Source organism: Anopheles stephensi, chromosome 3 (genome assembly GCF_013141755.1).
Source record: "Anopheles stephensi strain Indian chromosome 3, UCI_ANSTEP_V1.0, whole genome shotgun sequence".
NCBI classification, from domain to species: domain Eukaryota; kingdom Metazoa; phylum Arthropoda; class Insecta; order Diptera; family Culicidae; genus Anopheles; species Anopheles stephensi.
This window is the reverse complement of record NC_050203.1, coordinates 1732933-1755197: the sequence shown is the minus strand read 5'-3', so window position 1 is coordinate 1755197 and position 22265 is coordinate 1732933. Positions and strand designations below refer to the sequence as shown.

At 45.0% G+C, this 22265-nt stretch overlaps 3 protein-coding genes across 17 annotated transcripts; 2 read left to right on the top strand and 1 right to left on the bottom strand.

The window, feature by feature from the left end:
• Positions 1 to 11029, top strand: LOC118512141 (carbonic anhydrase 7). 6 transcript variants are annotated; one of them, XM_036056166.1, is made up of 8 exons: positions 124 to 384; positions 620 to 650; positions 1088 to 1350; positions 7353 to 7397; positions 8468 to 8632; positions 9362 to 9500; positions 9584 to 9917; positions 10358 to 11029. In XM_036056166.1, exons 3-8 carry the CDS (start codon positions 1224 to 1226, stop codon positions 10700 to 10702), a joined length of 1155 nt encoding a protein of 384 aa, XP_035912059.1. In that variant the 5' UTR covers positions 124 to 384; positions 620 to 650; positions 1088 to 1223; the 3' UTR covers positions 10703 to 11029. The 6 variants fall into 6 exon arrangements, with proteins under 6 accessions (XP_035912055.1, XP_035912060.1, XP_035912056.1 ...); XM_036056164.1 differs by having other exon boundaries at positions 620 to 740; XM_036056165.1 differs by having other exon boundaries at positions 124 to 516.
• Positions 11030 to 11036: 7 nt separating this feature from the next.
• Positions 11037 to 12974, bottom strand: LOC118512142 (SAC3 domain-containing protein 1). 6 transcript variants are annotated; one of them, XM_036056169.1, is made up of 5 exons: positions 12589 to 12727; positions 12417 to 12531; positions 12148 to 12344; positions 11338 to 12088; positions 11037 to 11180 (listed from the first exon to the last, which is right to left on the bottom strand). In XM_036056169.1, exons 2-5 carry the CDS (start codon positions 12477 to 12479, stop codon positions 11091 to 11093), a joined length of 1101 nt encoding a protein of 366 aa, XP_035912062.1. In that variant the 5' UTR covers positions 12480 to 12531; positions 12589 to 12727; the 3' UTR covers positions 11037 to 11090. The 6 variants fall into 6 exon arrangements, with proteins under 6 accessions (XP_035912062.1, XP_035912066.1, XP_035912067.1 ...); XM_036056171.1 differs by having other exon boundaries at positions 11043 to 11180; positions 12159 to 12344; positions 12421 to 12531; positions 12589 to 12869; XM_036056173.1 differs by having other exon boundaries at positions 12159 to 12344; positions 12417 to 12871.
• A 6016-nt stretch (positions 12975 to 18990) lies between these two features.
• Positions 18991 to 22258, top strand: LOC118512134 (leucine-rich melanocyte differentiation-associated protein-like). Of its 5 annotated transcripts, none has more exons than XM_036056141.1 (4): positions 18991 to 19848; positions 21043 to 21141; positions 21241 to 21384; positions 21459 to 22258. In XM_036056141.1, the coding sequence occupies exons 1-4, from the start codon at positions 19823 to 19825 to the stop codon at positions 22033 to 22035; spliced, it is 846 nt and encodes a 281-aa protein (XP_035912034.1). In that variant the 5' UTR covers positions 18991 to 19822; the 3' UTR covers positions 22036 to 22258. The 5 variants fall into 5 exon arrangements, with proteins under 5 accessions (XP_035912034.1, XP_035912038.1, XP_035912036.1 ...); XM_036056143.1 differs by lacking the exon at positions 18991 to 19848 and adding an exon at positions 19884 to 20161 and having other exon boundaries at positions 21459 to 22251; XM_036056144.1 differs by lacking the exon at positions 18991 to 19848 and adding an exon at positions 20217 to 20380 and having other exon boundaries at positions 21459 to 22251.
• The last annotated feature ends 7 nt before the right edge of the window (positions 22259 to 22265 follow it).

The window sequence follows — 22265 nt, the reverse complement described above, 5'->3', positions numbered from 1 at the left end:
AGGAGGACGGGTACTCGCTGTCGGTCATTCGGCCAACGATCGTCCCCTGCTAGCGTCGGAGCCGAAGACCTACTCTACTGCGCGCGGTGACAGCTTCATCCGATCCAGACGACAACCGTACATTGTTCTGTTTGTTTGTGCGACAGCGAGTGAAAGAGAAGGCGGTTCGCATCTCGGGAGAAAAATCAGATCGTCCGATGGAAAAGCAAGCGGGTTCGAACGGTGAAACGCTGTGACACTTTATCAGTGACGGGTGCCCGCTAGACACGGCTCAGTTCTTCACTGGACGTCGCAGGGCTAGGACACAGCGCGACACAGGGAATATTGCAACCCGTCTTCTTGATCTCGTGCTCAGAGGTGGTCACATCCCATTACTACCTACAGGTGGGCAAGCAAGTTCAAGAATTGTTCTTTTAGTGAAGGGATATGTGATTTCCACCCGGCCTCGGCTAGTGCAGTTTGTGTGAAAGAAAAATAACTTCAAGGCGAAAGGCGGACATTCGTACGGTTCCCCCGGTACGTGCAGCTTAGCTTGGCAGGCATACATAATGAGGTTCAAAATTGCATTTTGCAAACGATTGGAGCTTCAACACTGACCGCTATATTCCAATTCCTTCAGAACTCGTGCGTGCTTCCATTGTGCAAAAAGTGTATGTGTGTGTGTGTGTGAGTGTGTCTGTGGTCTTATGTGTTACGGTGAATTGTGCGAATTGACTTCCGAAGCGGGTGAAAGTGTCGATGTGCGTGCGATTATAGCTATTCTCCTTCAATTGCATGTGGGTGGGGTGCATCACCCGTCAGTACGCAGGGACTTGTGGGGACCACCTTTCGGACGTAGCCGACCACACGTGCGGGTCTGTGCGGATGGTTGTGACGGCAGAAATAAATTGATTTTATTGATTAACCGTATCGCGAATCATCGTCCGGGCGTCTTTTGCCAACGATTTAGACAGTGGTGGCATCGTGGAAAAAGACGCGGAACTTGTTCAATGAAAAACAAGCGCGAAACAAAAACTGAAGTGAACTGCAAATGAGCGAGTGAATTTTGATTTTGTTTTGATGGATATCATCATTGTTGTCGTTGCAGAGTGAAGTTGCATCTGGTTGCTGTCGTGTGTGATCACTAGCACTCGTGATCGTGACTAAAGAACCTTAAGACGATCTCCAAATAAACGGCACGCATCACGACCCGCATATCATATCTCAGACACCACAGCATTACGATGGCGACGGAGACGACGGTAACGGCCAGCGTCAGCCATTGTAGTAGAAGCCACCGAAGAAGAGGCACTAGTGGCAGCAGTAGTGGCGGTGGTGTTATGCTAATCGCATCAATTTTGGTATTATCAGGTAATTTTCCAATTTAACACCACACTCTCCGCACGCTCCGGTTTCTGCCCTGGTCGGTTCCTCCTCTCGGCAGGGTGGTATCTGGAGAAGGACAGACGGAACATCTGATGTTGGAGTTTTAAATTTTATTTTTATTTCACGAATCCATTGTGTTGGACCAGTGGAATAGTGTGACCGGTGGAGGAAACACTAAACGAACCGGAAAAATGTCGTCCATATGCAAAACAAATAGCTACTACCGATTGTGCATGTAATGTGAGTTGTTGCTTGGTACCAGCTCTTCTTTAGCTGGAACTCTCTAACTTTAAGCTTTAACTGTGGTTGATCCCAAAAAAAGACCCAACCTCAAATATCGCATCCCAGCGCGCGACCGAAATAGAAGCCACAGACAGTTCACCGCCATCACCGCACGAACGAGGCCGGATTTGGAGGCCTTGCAAAAATTTCATTCAATTGAAGCTAGTTGACTGGTGGTTACACCGCGTCCGCAAGTGTCTGCCTTCAGAGAATGGGGAGGAAGTTTGCAAATAATACGATTGGGATAATAAACGCACGGGGATTATACACGCTCTTGACAACGCGCGAGGCGATCCAATGGTCGAACCTCGGGGATCATGCTTCGAACCCCACGGGAGGTGGATGCTCGCTTTTACATAATTCCTCACTCACTCTCTGTCTCTCTGCCCAGCTGCTCTTCGGCGATCCCTCTGCACACGTGCCTACCATCAGCTGATACCGCCGCTGCCTTATCTCAGATGAAATTGAGCGGTATTTAAACATAATAACATCCCGACAGGCGCATCACGATCACTGATCGATGCGCCGCGCCCGCACCAAACTGTGTGGCGAGGCATCTGTGTGTCTTGGTGGGTGTCTCAAATGCTGACAGCTTTAATTATTTACGGCACTTTTCCTATAAATAGGCTTCGGCATGGTAGTGAATCTGAGGAGCGTACAGAGTGTATACTGCGCCCAGAAATCATTTGCACCGAAGAACCATCAAGAATCAACTGAGGAGGTTTACTTTATTTTGGTTTATTTTGCTTTTTTGCGGCACGGTTTTGTCAACAGACTCAAGACTTTGAGTGAGGGTTTGGCCTACTGCTGGTAGCACCATCACTTGGGCACGGTACAACTGCTGCGCTCCGTCTGGGTTGGCAGGCGGGGCAAACGGTCAGGCATTTGCAAATAATAATGCGAAACATGAGCCGCACGAAATTGCCGGCAAGGTAGTAAAACATCGGTTAAAGTGAGCAGTGCTGCTCATGAAACGAGGGACAAATGGAAAACAAGTGTTTTCCTTTCGAATTTTCTGAAGCTCATTTTCCTCACTAAGAAGCGCAATATTTGTGGGGCACCATTTTGCAAGGTGAATCACTCGAACGCGATTGAAAAATAGGACTTCCCCTGAATGAAATTCTCGTGCGACAGTTGATTTTGGATCACGCTATCCTTCTATAAATATTATCGTAGTATCTGCGGGGAGAGACTGCGAAATTTCACGACCACTTGAGAATTCAAAGTAAAGATCGAGTGTGATCTTTCAAAGGCGTGTAGAGTAGTAGTGTAGTCATATTTACTAGCTCTATTCGGTGGATTTTCCTATAGAAGGGTACCAAAGGGGAAGATAAATTTAATACTGACAAAGCCGTTAATATGAGCGAGTTCTGTACTCAGTACTAAGTGGTGTGAGAGCGCCACGAGACTCGCTGAGGTCGTCTACTAAAACAAAGATCACAGATGGTCAACAATCACATTCTCAACAAATTTGTTGCCTTAAAATGGTTGTAATAATTATAAATCAACCCACCCGGAATAATATTTCTTTTCCACGTCAAGCAAATGCATGCGTCGATCGCATGATCGTCAGCTGATCACTATTCAAAATTTGTCTCACCTGTGTTGCATTGGATAGAAATCACCATTTTATTCCATCCCACCGTTCATTTCCTGTCGATGGTGGCTCATGTGAATATTCATCGCGTACACTGATTGTGACCGTACTTAGAACACACCGAGTACTGGGCAACACCGTCCACGCCGTCATCAAACAGCTGTGTGCTTCGCTCCCATCACATGTTGTCTGAATGGGGGGACGACTGAGTTTTTGCTCTTCTGTGGTGCCAAACCGTGACATAATATTTTTTGGGCAATGCGAGGAACGATGCAGCGAGTGAGTCGGGTGAGCAAAACGATTATGCAGTGAGTCAAAAATGTGAACTTGAACTTAAATAGCACCTAGACGTAGGCCATGGCAACGGCTTGGTAAGGGATGAAATGGGAACCGGTATAGAGTTGAATTTAACAGTCTGTCAAATTCTCCGGTGTGTAATCAGCAATGTAGAAAGTAAAGCAGGTTTAAAGCTACAAAAAACAAACAAACGGAACGTAGTATGTAGGACAACATAACAAGCTGCAAGCTGCTTGTACCCTCAACGAACAGAGACTCCCACATGCAGATGCTATCAGTTTCGACCAGTTGCTACCGGATTGGGAATATTTTTTTCCCACCACTTCCACCCAAGGAGGACATGAACTAGTCGTTAAAGGACGTTGAATAAATAAGAAAGAAGCGAAACAAAAACAAAACGGCCATCGGCAAGCAATATCCAAAACAGAGCTCATTAAACCGCTACAACTGCCGCGAAGAGCTGTTGACTGATGACGCACATTTATCGAAGATTACTGGTGCCTCCCACCGTGAACCCAGAAGGGACAGCGATAATTCCCCCCCAGCGGTCAGCTGTCTTTCGTCGCTTCTAAGATATCCGGATCGTACCGTCAACTTCCGGATTTTAGTGCATCATTTCAAAGACGTTGGCTTTGATGCAATTTTTCATCTTTTCCGGCGTGACGACGCTTGGATGTCTCCTATCGCCCATACATGGATGGACGTTAAACGATTGCATCGTTGACATTGAACCTGAGGCCGGAAGGTTAAACGACGTTTTCCACATTAAATCATTTGGCTATTTTCCACCGCTCACCGCTCCAGCCCGGCCGATCTCCACTTGGTATGAAGGCATTGTTCGTGAGCTGATCACATTGGCTTCACGGCGTACAGAAGCCCTTTAAAGTTGAAGAGCGAGTGAGACTTACGGGTGAGCTTTTCCACTGGAAAAGCCGGGTCGACATTTCAACACTTTGACACCTCTCAGAAGGTTGAGACGTTGTTAAACGGTCGGTAGTATCTGTTGTTGACTAAATTTATGTGTGATAAATGAACTTCAAGGGGTTGTTCGTACTGTGTCTTGTGAACGTGCGATGATTTATTGTGCTGACAAGAGAATAGCTGAGAACTGAAGAGGATCTGCAGTTTTTCAATTGCATCCTAAAAATGTAAACTAGTTGCAGCTTGAACCTGTACCTACTTCAAGGTTGGAAAAGTTACACGATACCCACTGAGTACTCCAATCGGAGCAAATGAAGGAGAATGACATCATAAAGGTAGATGATATCAAAATGTATGAATTGTTCTCAGAAATAAGTGGTCGAGCGGAACCGAGCAAACAGTGACATAACCGAACTAAAGTGAACAATGTTTCAAGTGGACTTGACTTAACTACACTATCAAAGTAAACTGTCAGGGTGTCCTAGTGCCATCAACCGGTGCATGAACCATCAAGATCAACATCAGGGTGGCTATCAAGCATTCTATTTTTAGGATCAAATATTCTTTTCAGTCCATGAAACATAGCACTATTTTAAATGAGAATTCCACTGATACAAAATTATTCATTTAAGTTTTAAAGTGCTATCTCTAAGAGGGAAATCAATTGAGATAGCCATACAGCGTGGGGTGACGTTCTGCAAGTGATTGCATATCAAATTACTGCCGCTTGATTGCGTCTAAATTGCGAATATCATTTGTGTAGTACGTACATAGACCCCGGAACGTTAGAATAAATTAGTCAACTTCCGCGTGCAGCACCATAAAAGTTGACCGCCCTTCCCGGATACATCCTAAACGATGCATTATCGATGCACCATTGATATGATGGAGTAGTTGATTCTAGTCCCTAATGATCGCTGCACTAAAACGCCTACATCCGTGCCAAAACCGAGTTCTGAGATTCTTTCCGTTGTTTACTTTGTGAAAAAAACGAGCTAATGAGACAACTGCAGTCGGAACCAACGTCTCACTTCGCACTGGCGGAAAACTCATCACACCGCCGCAATGATCGACGCGTTTGATTTATGAGTCAGGAAAGAAAGGCCGCGTAAGAAAGTAAACGTTTGCAGCGGTCATTAAGATCCAGCCCGCATCATGCTCGCGAACGCCCCAATAAGCCAACGATGGAGTGTCAATTGCGCTAATAATTCGTCATTAGAAGCAATTGTATCAGCGTAGTGAGGGCGGTCCCCGTCAGCGGACTTTGTCTCCTCTCTCAAACACACACACACACAGCAAGTGTCGTTTTTCCGCGCGGAATTGTGCGGAATGGTCACAAAATGCAATCAAACGCCTACGGTAATGTGTACATCGAAACATCCATAAACCAGGCGGCGGCTGATTGGGTGGCCCTTGTCAATTAGTGGCGTTGGGATTGCCACGTCCTGGGAGACGTTTGCACTTGCACTTGATCTTGTGCTGCACCAGGCTGCTGCTTCAAACGGCCGGAGAGAAAGGCCAACAGTCTGCGGGCTAACATTTAAGCGTGTGCATTGGACTTTGAGAACGTTCACGTTTCCTCTGCCTGGGACAGACGGTGTGATCCATTCTATCACCACTGTTGAAGGTGATTATCATCAATGAGCGCAGTTCCGTTGAGTTTTCGGATTTCAATGTTCCAACCCTTGAGCGTATCAAGTATCCTCTGCTCCGACTTCTCATGGTCCGCTCTCAATTAAATCAATAAAGCAGGGCGACGAGCACACAAAGGGATCAATATCACCGCCCATCGCATGGTGGCGTGTTATCACCGCGCTGTACCGGATGACTTTATTATCCCGAGGTCCGAGAGTATGCGCAGATCCGATAACACACGGATCGGACTGGATGTTCCGCGCACAAGTTCAGGGTTAATCAATAACCTCCGCACGCAGCCAGTGTGTCGTCGAGGTCAAATGACGCGAGATTTAGTGCACCGATCCAAGTGTACGCTACGGAGCACGACTCATGTTTATGCCGATGATCACGAGCCGCGCCATGCACGCGGCCACTGGTTTACCGAAAAAAGGCCGCGCTCAAGTGCCGTGGTAATTTCATCACATGCGGCCGAGCGCGCACGCTGATTGTGACGGTTTGCAGGTTTTTGTACATGAAAATTGCTACCACAAACAGTGGTAGCAGCGCAGTGCATGTGAGCGAAATCCAGCCGAGACACGGCGATCACGACACTCAGCGGGAGCGGCACGAATCAGGAAGTCAAATTGATTTTTCCAATACGCGCGTTTGGCACAGAGTGCGCGCGTCGGGCAAACACAATTTCCACACGCTGCAGCAGCACCACAACGTAACACAGTGCTAAATGGGGGAAAGGGGGGTAGGTTGTAGGGTGGAGAGACAACAACTTGCTCAGGAACTTTGCGGCGCGGCATGGACTAGACCATGCTTGTACCACCGAGAAAACCCCAACGTTAATGGGTATGACTTCTTCGGCGCTAGGCACTCGACAAAATCTCCGGATGTCTCGCATCTTACCCGACCCTGGAACCGCGGTATGACGGCGCAGCGAAGTATTGCAAGCGTTCCCATGCAATGCAAGTATGCAATATCTTGGTGTACGACCGCAAGAGATACGACGTCACGGCTTTTGAAGCGAGATTGGATGTGGCCATGCCATAAATCCATGACCACCGTTGGAACCGAGACCTCTTTGTTTTTGTTGGACGCAACACGTGTAATAATAGTTGAAAAAGAAATAAACATCGATCATGCACAAAACCATTACCATTCGTCATAAATTACGGCTTAGTTTTTGTATGCGTACAGAGGTTCAATTTTCCGTCTTTTTGATCCTTTCTAATCGCTCTCCTCTTTTTTCGTTTCTCTTCCACAGTCCATTACGGTCATGCACAGGATTTTGGATACGATGGCGATAAAGGTAAGGTTAACACGGATGAACGATTTGCCTACAAATTTGACGCTTACAGGCCATTAAGTGTCCCTCCCGTGTAAGATAATCCCTCGAACAGTGTGGGCACTCACCATCGGAATCTGTTCCCCATCGTAACACGCACATGCGTGCAGAGCGTGGTGGGGTGGAGTGCGAAAAAAATGCATTACAGCTTGCAATTCCCATGCCATGCACAATTATTTCATTAAAATCTAATTCCATCCAGTTGACATAATACTATCGGTGCGGTGGGACACCACACCGCAAGGAAACGAAACCGGGGGGCCTATTAGAGTGCTCTGGAGTGCTTTCGGTGGGAGCCTCGGCACAGTGTTTCCCGTAGGACTGGCGCTGGGACACACATTACCAGCGTTACATCCAGGGCCTCACGTGAAACGATCATCAGATAAATGGATTCGATCCACCACACCATCGCCGGAAGAGGGACGTGCGATTGAGCACCGGCAGAACAAATATTGCCCACACCAAGTCCTCCATCCAGCCATGGTGCATTGTCATGCACCTGACCGACCGACTGGACTGGACTGCACGGCACATGTAATGCCCACCGCACTGCTTTCACAATCGGATCAATCGGGGGCCTCGGTGCGTCTCTTCCCGCTGATGCGCGCCACTGACAAACCACATGTGCTCCATTTGCGTGAGATAATTAAATTGTACACTTGTCGATGTTGTGTCGCGTACGAGTTATGAATAATTGATTCGAGTCGCCCTCCACACCCGCCGGCCTGTATGGCACAGGTCGTTTACTTAGAACTCTTGCGCATCAGTGTGACGTTCTGGATGGACGTTCTGTGGATTAGTAGTACGGAATGCTACAAAGAGCGCAAAATGATTAATGAAAAGCAGAAGTTAGGACCAATCACACGATAAACCATTTTCTGTAACCAGCGTTAGCTACACGTGCTTCACGTGTAAGGTTTTTGCTCGCATGAGTACAGCTCTTAGCGACAAAAGATCGTTACAATGCATTTCAGACCAGAATTGAATCCTGATCGCTAATAGACATTCCGATCTTCTCGTACCGTCTACAACAGGACCGTCCCACTGGGGTGAACAGTACAATACCTGCACCGGTAAACACCAGAGCCCTATCAACATCAACTCGCTGGACGTGAAGAAGGTCAACCTACCACCGCTAGTGTTTCAGGGTTTCGATGTCGCACCTCGGGAAACGAACCTCACCAACAACGGCCATACCGGTAAGTGGCTTAAAGGGTGTTGCGCGCAGTAACGAAGCGACTTCGTTTTCCGCATTCTGGCTGTAGAAGGCAACTTCAACCTGATGTGAAATATTTCACCATTTTACTAGGAAAGGTTTTGGTCACCTTCGGTGTTGCTTCCAACACTAATTAGAACCCACCCTAAATTAGTCGCTTTCAAAAGGTGTATTGATAAGGCGTGCCTTGCCGCGGAAACCAACGCCCTGAAGGTTAATTAGTACGCGTCATGTGTTTTGTGCTCTGTCAATTGGCTAACGAAGGTTAAGGAGACGATCGTCAGGCAAAGCGATGAGTATTGGGTGCATTTAACAGTGATAGGCCGAAACGCATGCATGGTGTTATTAAACACCATTTACTGCTCTCTTCATGAAGTGTTTAATTTGCGAATCGAACTTCAAAATGGAGTCGGTAGAGGCAATGCGTTTCGTCTTGCTGTACGGTGATCGGTATGATTGAAGTATGAAGTCGTCAACCCTGAAATTGCTAATCAATATGACAAACCACGAATACACCACAATACAACACATCCTTCGCCTATCTTTGATGGCGTCTGCGATCGCGCCACGTGCCATTGTGCAGAATGACGGTCACGCCTAGCGTGATGTGCTTCGAATTAGCATCATTAGCTTTTTCCAACCTCAACCGACACGTCTCTAAACGGGTTCAACTGTTTTTCTTTTTTGTATCTACTCCTCCCTCCGCTTCTAGTGGTCGTCACGATGGAGTCGGAAGTGACGCCGACCGTGTCCGGTGGACCGCTTTCCGGGGTTTACGAATATTCGCAGCTTCATTTCCACTGGGGTGATAATGATACCTTTGGCAGCGAGGACATGATCGACAACCATCGGTAGGTGGGAGTTGCTTTCGGAATGTTTAACCTACTTCGGATATTATTCTACTGATGTGATGTGACCCTTCTGCTTTCGTTAGCTTTCCCATGGAGCTACACATTGTGTTTTACAAGCAGGATTACAAGAACGCCCGCACGGCACTCAACTATCCCGACGGATTGACCGTGTTGGCATTTTTCTACGAAATCGCCCCAGAAGACAACCCGATGTATCAGGAATTTATCGAACTGCTTGGTAACGTCACCGGAAGCCATCTGTCGGCCCGGTTCGATGCACCACCCTCGCTCAAGGACCTGATTGCGGAGGATTTGCTGCACTACTACACGTACGATGGCTCGCTGACGACACCGCCCTGCAGCGAGGTGGTCACATGGATCGACTTTAAGGAACCGATTCTGCTGTCTCACGCACAGGTAAATGTCGGTCGATCGTGCAAAATCTCGAACGCATAGGGCAAGCGCCAACAGTTCGCTTAGTAGCCCGCTGTTAATTAAATTACGGCTAGAGTATCAACAATCTTTTATCTATAAAAAGATCCAAGTCAAGGTGGTCTGCACGGAACGTGGTGGTCCGTCCTATGACCGCTGCGCTGCGATGTAACACTGTGACGCGGCAATTAGCGCTGTATCCTATTTTTACCTCGTCATCATCGTTTCGTCGGGTCACGATCGCTTCTAACGCTTCACATGATTAAATGACGATTGGTATCCACGGGATGACAATATGGCTACCGAAAGCTACAACAAGCGCGAGATTACTTATCGATTACTCTATCTCTCTCTCTCTCTCTCTCTCTCTCTCTCTCTCTCTCTCTCTCTCTCTCTCTCTCTCTCTCTCTCCCTCCCTCCTTCAGGTGCAAGCGTTCCGCGCGTTGGAAAACGAGGAGGGACATCCATTGACACACAACTTCCGCCCTGTGCAGCCGCTAGGCGATCGAGTGGTGCTGTACAACACGGATGAGATTATCAAGCAGGTCGATCTGGACGAGGAACATCCGCCCGAACAACCGGAAGGTGTCGACACAAACAAGATCGATACACCAAAGTCTGACGAAGCGATCAGCTCTCCGAAGGATCCAAACTCGAGGAAACATCCTCGGAATACGGCTTCGTCTCCGTTCACATCACAATGGACAGTATTAGGTGCCTCGCTGGTGTTCACATGGATCGTGTTTTGTTGCTCGGATCGATACTGCTAAACAATGCGATCCTCATTGCTGTACATATAGGGAATAGACCGTCACACGCACAAAAAGGGTGGCGACAAAACCGCTGCAGTTAGTTCCGAAACAAACCAACAAAGTACGATACACTGTTACCAGAGCTGCTAGTGAACCGTGATATGGGCAGAAGGAAGCGTGGAGTAAGCAAATTTTAATCCTACAAAATATTCTACACATTCAGCTCGCAACTAAGGACATTATAGAGTAGATACATTGCTTAGGAAAATTAGCCTAAAAACGATTTAAGAATTTGAAGAAAAAAAAAATGCCTACCTTTTTACATGGTCATCGGACCGCAATTAACAGAGAGTTAGTATTGTGTTTTGTTTATTACGATATCACACCACGCGCCACCGGCACCGAACTATCCGCAAAACCCATCAAGCAACATCCTCGAAATATTTCCACAATGCTCTAATGCATCTTCGATTGGAGGAACTTTGCGTGGTTGAATCTAAAAAAAAAATTGTACGTAACAACGGAACAGCGGTACTGAACGCGATCACACAAACGACTATCAGGGGCGCAACTGTCTCCACGACGAACAGTATCGATCGCGGAGCTCAACTCAATTGATTAGACGGATAGAAATGATCGTAAAAAAAACTTACCGCGCTTCGTTGACCATCGAACGTTGCCTTCTCGAATTTCACCGCCCAGTTACGGTTACCGTCGGTGGACCGCTGGCCGCTGTCCCTCGGCACTAGCTGAAGGTTATAGTGACGGCAGTCGTTCAACAGGCACGTGCGCTCGCGGCCCTCGTAATGGAGTATGCTTTCCAACCATTCGAGCGGTACGGTTTGCACGCGGCTTTGGTAGGCAACGGAGAACTGGAGCAGAATCTGTCGCCGGAACTGGGGAAGCTTTAACGATGCGACGGCAGCTTCTAGCGGGGCAAACTGAAGCATGTTTTGCATGGCAGCGAAATAGTTCCCCCGGTGGCACTCCAGCTGGGTAGTAATGTGAAGCCGTAGCTTCGGTTCACTTGCACCGTATCGTGTAATGGCCGATTGTGTTGCTTCCGTGCTACCGATGTTGAAGGATAGGTACAGACGTTCCATCTCAAAGCGATTTGAATCGGCGGCGCGATTGGACGCTTCGTCAAGTTCTTCGTAGCAGCGGAGGACCTTTTTCAAACACTCCTGTAAATGCTGTGAGCATATTTTTGGATCGAACTCTGCTATCGGAGCGTCACAAAGGCGGAAGGCGCTATAGCAGAGGAATCGTACGATCGGTTCCAGTATCGGTAGCGTTTCCATGGCGGACAGATTCTGTATGACCATCTCCTGCCGGATGGCACGCATCCGGTCGAAAATAAATTCATACCGCTGGTAGTACGGACGCCGGGGGTCAGGCAGCACGCTGAAAAAGGAAAGAACGTTAGGTTAATTTCAAGTTTAGATGTGTGGAACTGCTCGCACATTCGTAATACATTGTTAACAGATAGTGGATGGTTTCTAGCAGCATGGCTGGAGTGCGTATTTCCCATGGCTTTGGCTGTCGCCGGTCGGCAGCTGAGCGGGAAAACTCCTTGACCATCCGATGCCGATCCGGCACCCCCGGACGCCCAGCATCGGGATCGGTTTCGAAGAAATGCACCAACTTTTCGCGGATTCGCCTGCAATTGTTCGAATTGTGGCATTAAAATAGCGAAGACTAGCAGAACTAAGGCTATTCGACAGAATTATACCGACAAGTCGATCTCCGCTTTGGGACACATTTCCTCGCATGTTCCACGGATGAATTCGTTCATGTTGTAATGTATATATTTACTGTACAGTACAAATAACGCTGAACACTGAAAGCTATCACAGTATTCTCTAGTAAACACTTTTTGAACTGTAATAAAGCTTATTTCTTACTATATTTTTCAGGTATTTCATGCAAAAATGTAGTAGAACGAGAACTTCTTCTTCTTCTTCTTCTCTTTGTGAGGATATATCACGGTTCGGTGAGGAAGTCCAGCTTCCTGGGCCCTTCCGCACTACTCCGCGATTGTGATACACGATCCTCAATGAGTATGGACCGGCAACTAAAGGCCATATGTCCTTTTTTCTGATTATAATTGTACTGTTGTATCTTTTGTCGTTCTTGTGGTCACTTTCTGTTGGTATTCTGTATAGATGTTTGTTGACACCTTGATGGTCGGTCTATTTTGTTTATATTGTGGTGTTGGGTACTTGTACTGTTTGAGAAAGCTGTTGATTGATGAAAAATCCAGTGTTTTGAGCTGGATAATGACCTGAATAGGTCAGCCTTATCCCGGGCTGGCTCGGCATTGAGGGTTGATTGTGAATCTCTACAAGTATCCTATCCTTTCCTTGCCTAGGACAAGGTTCGAATTAACCGTTACGCTTTTGTTTGTTTGAGGTAGTTGCCCTTAGTTTTTTTCACATGCGTCTTTTTGAATTTGTTGTTGTAGTTTCAATTTCCTAACTTTCCTGACCCTCTTAGAACGTTATTCTATTCTCTTTAATAAATTTGATTACTTCTTTTATGATGTTTGCATTCTTTGCTTTCCAGGCTTTGATGAAGTCTTCCTCATTTATGTTGCTGGAATTATTCCTTTCTATTGCATATCTTTGGCAGTAAAAGGTTCTATGGTTAGCTGTATCCGGTTCATCGCAGATTTCACATGTCCCATTCTCAATCAGCTTCATTTTATGAAGCCAGTAGTTCCCGTAATCATGTCCAGCTACTAGTCGGTTTATTTTTTTAATGTCTTTTGCTGGTAGGTTTAGTTTGTGGTGCCACATATTCTTTTCTATGCAATGTTGGTATCTAGCGAACTTTTTGCCTTTGTTTAAGCATAGATTTGTGTACCATAGGTCGGCTTCTATTATGGCTTTGTTTTTAAAAGTCATTATGGCATCCTTCATTCTTAGTTTATTTTGTATCACAGATTGGGATTTAAGGCCTTCCTTTGCCAGCTTGTCTGCCTCTTCATTGCCATGTATGCCGACATGGCTTGGCACCCATTGTATTTTGGCTTTGGTTATTTGGCAATTATGAATAATTCTACTAACTAATTCATCAATAAATAATTCGTCTTTGGTAGAGTTTAAAATAGTGCATGCTGCCATACTGTCGGTATATATACTAATGTTAACCCACCCTTCGCTTACTGATAAAGTGAGTGCCTTGTCAATTGCATATAATTCAGTGGTACATATCGACGTTGGGGAGTTGAGTCTGTACATCATTTTACGCACTTCTTGAGGGTTTACTATTATGTAGATTCCTATTCCACATTCGTTCTCTTTTTTACTCCCATCCGTAAAGATCTTAATGCCCTGTTGCCTGTTTATATTGTCCATGCTCCTTTGGTATAGAACTGCCTTATTGTGTTGGGTTTTGCCTGCATCTATTCCAGCGATTGATGTGCTTATTGTTACATCCTTCCAATCTTCTTTTGCGTGGTTGTATTCGTATTTCAATATGTTATTGAAAATCGTTTTGTCTGCTAGATAGGTTTTCTCTTGGGCTGTAATTTTTTGTGATGTGTTGGGTTGTATCTGAACATGTGTATTGAACAGGGAGTGGGCTATTGCTTTACATAGTTGTTTTTGAATGAGGAATGCGGATCTGACGTGGAAAGGCCATTCAGCCGCTATCGCATGAAGGGTATTGAGAGGGGTGGTTTTTGAGCATCCTGTTATTTTTCTTAGCGATTGGTTAAGTGTCGTATTCATCGATTTGATCTTCTTTTTATTGCCATTATAGCTCAGTGATATGCCATACTCTAGACTTCCCCTAATTAGGGCTTGGTGAAGTTGTTTGGCCTTCTCAGGATTGATGTTGAAGGTTCTATTGCAAACTATTTTTAAGAAGTTTAATTTTTTATCTGCTTTGGCGATCTGGCTTTTTATGTGGTCGTGGAATTTTAAGCCCCTATCGATAACAATTCCCAAGAACTGGTGTGAGTTGACTTGGTCGATAGGTGCCCCATTTAGTGTGATTCGCATTCTGCTATTATTTTTGTCAAATGTCATTACTTTTGTTTTGTCAATATTGATTTTAAGTTTCAGTGAGGTTAGTATCATCGCTAACTGATCAAAAGCTCTTTGCAGTTTTTGGTTCGTTGCTGACGCTGTTATTCCACTTTCTACTATCGCGAAATCGTCCGCATATTGGATTACTCTCATTTTATCCTCGTTTAATGTGTGACATTCACTGGTGTAAATGTTAAAGAGTATTGGTGATAGAACATCACCTTGAGGTAATCCCTTTGAAATCCTTCTCTTTATGGTAGTACCTTCTGTTGCTACTTCAATCCATCTGTTTGTTAGGAAGCCTACGATCCATCTGATATCCTCTGTGGATATCATATTGTTGGAGAGGCAGTTTTTTAGAATTTGTATGTCAACACTGTTGTATGCATTTTTTATATCCACAAATAGTGCTGCAGTGTGTTTGTTTTTTCTGCTATCATACATCAGTTTGTTCACCAAGCAGTCTACCGCTGATGTAGTGGCACGGTTTTTTCTAAAGCCAAAGGAAAATTCGGGCAATAGTCGATACTTTTCTACATCGCTATAAATATTTTCCAGTATTGCTGTGTTTGTTACCTTAGTAATCGTTGGTAACATGGCTATAGGTCTATAACTAGTAGCTTCGTTTGGGTCCTTCCCTGGTTTTTCTATAGCAACTATTCTTATCGTTTTTAACTTTTTCTCTACTCTGCCCGACTTATACATGTTATTGACATCATCAATAATGGCTTGTGTATTTTTTCTGTTTAGTTTTTTAAGCATATTGTATGAGATGTTGTCAATGCCAGGGGAAGTGTTCTTTTTAGAGTGGATAATTCTATCCCATTTCTCAAGGTCTATGATATTTTTGTCACTATAGAAATGATGTACTTCTATTCGGCTTGTACTCTTTGTCGGGCCGAAATTGATGTTTAGAAATTCAGATGCTTTGGTTTTGACTTTGGTGATGATGTTGTAGTTTTTTGAACTTCCCTTCATGGACCCAACTATTTTCCATAGCTTTGTGGCAGTGGTTTGGGAATCTACTTGATCCAATTTATCTTCCATTTGTTTTGTTTTTGCTTGCTTTTTAGTGAATCTAAACTTGGCCAAGTCTCGTTTGTAGCTTATTGCATTGTCCAGTGTTCTGTTTTGATTGTATAATGTGCGCGATTCATTTTTCTTTTTCCACGCTTTTTGCACCTCTTCCGTCCACCACGTCTTTGGTATGTATTTTGTCTTAATGCTATTTCTAATAAATATTCTTTGTATATCCTTGGTTAAGCTATTAATGTTGTTTCCTCTCTTGAATGGAAGGTTTGCTATCTGCTCGTCTATTTTCTTTTTTTGATAGACGATTCTTTGGTTGTTTAGGGATTGAATGCCATTATACGATGTTATTATAACCCTGTGTCCACTATTGCCAATATGTAGATCCGTTACCAGTCTCTGTATGCTTGGCGCAACCGACATCGTAGCTATAGTTAAGTCTATGGCTGAGTTCTTTTTTGCTGGGTCAGGGTTTATGAACGTTTGTTCTTTGTTGTGTACTAGCATCATGTTGGCTTCATTTATCTCTTCAACAATAGCTTTGCCTTTTCCATCGCAATAATCGTTTCCCCAATTTGTGTGGTGTGCGTTAAAATCGCCAACGATTATAACTTTGTTATATCTTTGAAGATTGTTCATAATTTGTCCGATTAGTGTCCTGAATCGTGCTATTTGTGTAGTCGGTTTCACATACACTGATGCTATAACTAGTCCGGACTGTTTTATTCTTATCGCTATAGCCTGGATGAGCGGATTGGGGGTAACGATATCTAACCGTTCGATGGTAAGTGTATTGCGGGCAATTATCATGCACCCTCCGTAGCCATCTTCTCTATTCTGTGTGAGTATGTAGTAATTAGGTATCCTTGCACTCGTTATGGAGTCTGGATTTAGCCACGTTTCTTGTAAACAAGCTACATCTACATTTTCTTTAATCAGTATTTCACGGATTTCCTCTTTGTTATTTTTAAAGCTTTGAATATTAGCTTGTAATATCTTGAAGAGGAGCAGTATAGGTAAGTAGATTTATGTATATAATTCTATATATATATATTTTTTTATGGAGTGTTGTTGTCTTTTTCTGTTTCTGGCGATAGTTTTTTTTCTAGTATTTTTGGATCAATTTTGTGTACAGTGTTTGTGTGTATGGCTGGCGTAGTCTCGGTCACTTCTTCGATGTATATCGAGTCCTGCGATTCGAAGGATGCGCTCGATATGTTATCTATGTCATAGTAGATTTTTTTATTTTTATGGTTGTTTGGTGGGAATGATGCATAGGCAGTGGTATTTGTATTCTGTGGTGTGGTGTGGTTTTCTGAATGTGGTATTAGTATTTCTGTGTTGATTTTGGAGCTGTTTTGTGAGTGAATTTTTTCTGTAGTGTGGTGTGTGTCGACATTATTGAGACTATTTGTCGTGGTAGTATTTCTCATTTTCTGTGCATAGGACACTTCTGTCGTGTAGACCCTAGGGATAGTAGGGCATTGTTTTCTCCTAATTCTTCTTGCTTCACCGTACGTCATTTTTCCTTCTGTTTTAATTTTGCTAATTATCATTTCGTCCATAAAGACGGGGCAATTTTTGTCTAGTGTGTTATGAGCGTCTCCACAAGATACACATTTTACTTCACTGCACGGGGTTTCATGCTCCGGTTTGCTGCAGTTGGCGCACGTTCTTTCCCCGCGACACCATTTCTTTGTGTGTCCCAGTTTCATGCAATTGTTGCAACGCATGGGACGGGGGATGTATAGTTCCACTTTAAGTGGGTAAAGGCCAAAATCCACCATCCGGGGTACCTTGCCTGATTTAAATGTAATGATGGCTGTACGGGTGTTTTTTAGTTGGTTGTCTATCTTTCTTTTTAGGATCGTGACTTCCAACGCTTTTTGGTGTTTCAATCCATCTAGAATTTCGGCTTCCGTTAAGAATTCGATATCAGGGCACCTTATCATACCTTTACAGGTATTGAGGGTCGGGTGCTCTGTTGTTTTTAACATAATGTCACCTCTGCAATCTGATATTTTTTTGATGCCCTGTATCTTATTAGCCTGTCTTGGATTTGCTACCTTTATTAGTAGCTTCCCGTCCTTTAATCTGTTTACCTGACGTGCTTTTTCCCCTATCGCATCGTCAATTACTTTCGCCATGAGGAATGGGTTCACATTACTAAGGTCCCTATTTGGAGTTACTGCCTCCATGATGAGGAAGACTTCTTCATCACAAGATTCATTTCCTACTAGCAGTGCTTTCGTCTTCTTTCCAACTTTCCTTTTTGGCTCCGTGTACTCTTCTAATCCATTGTAGTAGTTTCCGAGGGGAATCCCCCCCCCTGGGTCCTGGACCCCCATACCTCCCACTTCCACCTATCCTCCGTAGGTATTATTTTTTCTCACACTGTCCACTAAGATTTTTTTTTTTTCCACTTCACTTTTCTCAAAATTTACTCTTCCTGGGTTGATTTATCTAACGGTTTTTTTAATCACACGTGTTTATTCTTCAGGTGCCAACTGTCGAATGGTAGAACGAGAACGCGCGCAAGGTATATGGATATAGAAGGTAGAGTTGTTTAGAACAAATTGACATTTCTCGACCTGACATAACAGTTCCGTGGTGATCGAGGGGAAGGGTATTGAGAAGAGTGATGGCAGCATCGGAGGAGGCGCCGGTGGTGGTATCGCTTGCGATTTTTTGACGAAAAATGCAACCAAATATCGTCAATCATCTGTGGAACAACATTTGATATGCGAAGATGACCCATAAATTAGCGAAATTGCTCAAGGGATTGAGAATCGAGGCTGTTTGTTCATGTTTGTTGCCCCATACCATATGTTTTTGTAAACAAACTCTGACATTACTCGACTAAAATGTCGCCCTGTCAAATCGATAAAAATCCACCTTCTAAATACATACACCTTGAACGCGCGTCGCCCTTTTGTTGTGACAGACGAAATGTAAACAACCTGTTGGATTTGAAAAGCCGAAGGTGTGTTTATACGCGCTAGTTGAGTGCTTCAAAACGGATCGAGAGCCGCACAGTGCCTGAAATTTCATTACGTGCAGTTAACATTTTCAAACTGTTTCGTTTCATTTAATCAAGAGCCGCAAAATTTGTCCATAAGAGGATAATTTGGATTACTTTACAGAAACAAGGCATCTCTTGAGTCGATCGGCTGAAAATGTTTCCATATTTCGAATGATTTTTCTATTATAAATGTTTGGTTCTATTCGGACGATTGATGCATTTGCCAATTAATCGCTATCGTTAGTCATAGTCCCTAGCCTTCACGCTAGACTTTGCGACTGATTGCACTTATACAATCACGATTCTAGTACGCTTTCTGCATACGGTTCCGTAGCCAAAGGTTAAACCTGCTACCAGGCTTTGTAATTATGCATCTGCAACTACAGCTTTTGCGTTACAAATTAATGCTACCGTCGCACCTTTTTGATTTTTAACCGCAATCCACGAACGTTAGGCGCATTACTATGGGTTCCAATGTGGTTTATTAAAACACCAAAAAAACAAAAGCGTGTTCAATAATATTCCCAACGCATGGACAGCAGCGCAGCACAATCGAGGATCAAGGTTGTCGCCGTATCGATCGCTCCTCCGTGTGCCTCCTTCGGGAGCTCCGTGCAGCCGGTGGAAATAGGAATCGTGTTGTACGTACTCTCACACAAACAGTAGTAAACAACGCCCGCATGCGAAGATTGAGCTGCAGAGTGCTCTGGACTGCGTCACTTAGACTGTGGCAGCAACGCAGAGTGGTAGCACGCGACAGAACGGGTCCCGCGTGCTTATCGCGGCAAAACTATTGAAACCTATCGGACACGATTGTTAGTTTAGAGTTTTGTGTAGTTATGCACACAGTGAGCCAGCTTGGGAAACAATCGTTCGACTATTTCTAAAATATTCTGACGACAAACGTGCGTTTTCTAAGCCAAGCGAAGCATAGTGCTCCTGGAAAGGATCAACCGAAACGAGTGAAATACACCTGCTACAGGAATCTGCTGACGAATCGGCGTTGTTTCAACAGTGGAAAAAGGATTCTATCAGAACTGCCTCCTGTTCATAATGCAAGCCATCGGTTACAATGAGCGGTAAGTGAGTGATCTGCGCACGTGGGAGTCATTTTGTGCAAGTGCGTCTATCAGGGCAGAAAGATGGAGAATGATGCCATTTTCAAGTCGCCGTTAGTACAGCTTCTCTGTATGCGTCACAATAATCGAACGTTTTGCGTAATTTCAATCAGCGCCGTTGTTCGTTCGTTTTCCAAGCGTTGTAATCTGCAATGATGACCTCGAGGGTGGAACTAATTACAAGCCCCGTGAAGAAAGGGACTGTAATGCAACTGGAAGATTTAGAGAGGTGGCACAGCATCAACAGCTTAGTTGGTGTTAGAATGCAGTGTTGGTACGTGCATCGTGTTAGTGTACTAAATCGTAGCAGATCGTACGTCTAGTTACACCTAACTCGATCCAGTTCGTAATACCCGTGAGAGAAAGTCGACCCAGAGTAGCCTCTCACAATCGCCTCCATCAAAGTCATATTAGTTTTTTTGTTGCTATTCTTTCCAATGGTTCTAATCGGTACATCCCAAATTACTCAGATTACAAGGAAACGCCACAGCACGTAAGGCCTCAAGAGTCTATTTTTTCGAGTTCAAGTTTGAAGTACTTTCACATGCGCTTTTCATCGCACCCGACCCGACTCGGTGTTGTTTGGATGCAGTAGTAGTACCGGCTTAACCACCCCTAAGCCACCCCGGCCACTGAAGATGGTCGCAGCTGTGTGACGAAGCCCGGCGTCGTTATCTTCATCGTTTTCTCGTTTTTATATGTTTGTTTTGTGACATCTTCACCAGTCACGTTAGAAGATGGCTCGAAAAAGCGTGAGGGTGAAGGAGGTTCTTCAGTTGCCTTTCAACCGTGAACCGGGACCGACTGTGCTGATGAAGTTCTAGAGCAAAAATTTGTCCAAAGTTAATCGAATCGAAAGGGTCATCTATCTACTCCCCAAAATGATGTAAAGTAGCAATTTTCAATCGTACCCGGGCGATCTTTGAAGATCGTTCAACCCAAACTGTATTGAGTGCAAACAGCTTCCTTGTTGACCTATTTGACTAACCTCGTTTTCCGCGTCGGAGATGGCGCGTTGAAGCATCAAATTCGTGTAGCTTGCTTGTGCTCTGTTATCAGAAAACAAATTGTCTCGCTCCTTGCGTACCAAGCATGGAACCTGTGTCTAGCGAGCTGCGGACTGATAGAAAGACCTTCCGTGCGTTTTGTTTCCAGATTTTTCGTCGACAATTATTCCACTATGGACGAGGACGATGAGCTGTATCTGAGCTATGACTGGTCATCAGACGCGATGTCGATCAAAAGCGCCGGAAGGTGGGTTCTTGTTACGTGGGGACGAGCAAAAGGGATGTGGGGACGAGGGAAAGGTGGCCAACGTTAATGCTTGTTTACGGTTCTGTTTCTGTGTTGCAGTGACTCAAGCCGATCCGATGATTGTGATCAGAATGGAGAGCGGCTATCGTTGGCGTATGAACGATTGTCCCAGATCCCGCGCAAAATAGCCGAGAAGTTCTCCCGCACCACGACCATCTTGGACTTGAGTTACAACGAAATCAAGTAAGATAAACTAGAGATAAGAATCCATAGACTGGAGTACGTCACTCAACTCACCCATCCCCCCACACCTACAGAGATCTATCCTTCCTGACGCATTTCCGGCAGCTGAACACGCTCATACTGGACAAGAACGTACAGCCGGACGAGCGGACATTGCCCACGCTTGCCAACCTGGAGCTGCTATGGCTCAACCACTGTGATATCATTAACCTGCAGAACTGGATCTACCGCATCCGAGAATGTTGTCCATCGCTAAAGTACCTGTCGCTGATGGGTAACCCGGGTGCGACCTCCTCCTTCAACGGTAACTCTACCCTGGAACACAACGACTATCGGCTGTTCGTGATCAGTATTTTGCCACAGTTGCGCTATCTGGACGATAGCGAAGTAACGGCAGCTCAGCGCACGCAGGCGAAAACCTTCAAACAGACGTATAACCTAAACCAGGGACCGTACAACATCTTCGAGACTGTAGGACGCCGCCAGCAGTCGGTACTTCTGCCAGTCGCTCCAGTTCCCGCAACGGAAACCACTCCCACTCCTGCAACGGTGACAACAACGATGACTAGGCCAGCGCCGAAGTTGGCCACTTCACAGAAGAAAAACCGGAAGCGTCGGAGCGGTGGCGCAACACAGTCGGAAAATTCCTAAACCGTACCATCGCACCTCGCTGACAAGTTATGTTGTAATGTGTTTAGTCTTACCCGTAGCACGTAATAGGCCCAGTACACACAGAGACCTTGGACAATAGAGCAAGCCGCCGCAGTATCATGGTGCTATACGTAGTTCGCATGCTCTTCTCTACTGGTTAAGATTTGTAATAAAGAATTGACCTCAGGCAAGGAATGCTTTACGCACACCAAATCACCCAACACTTCCAA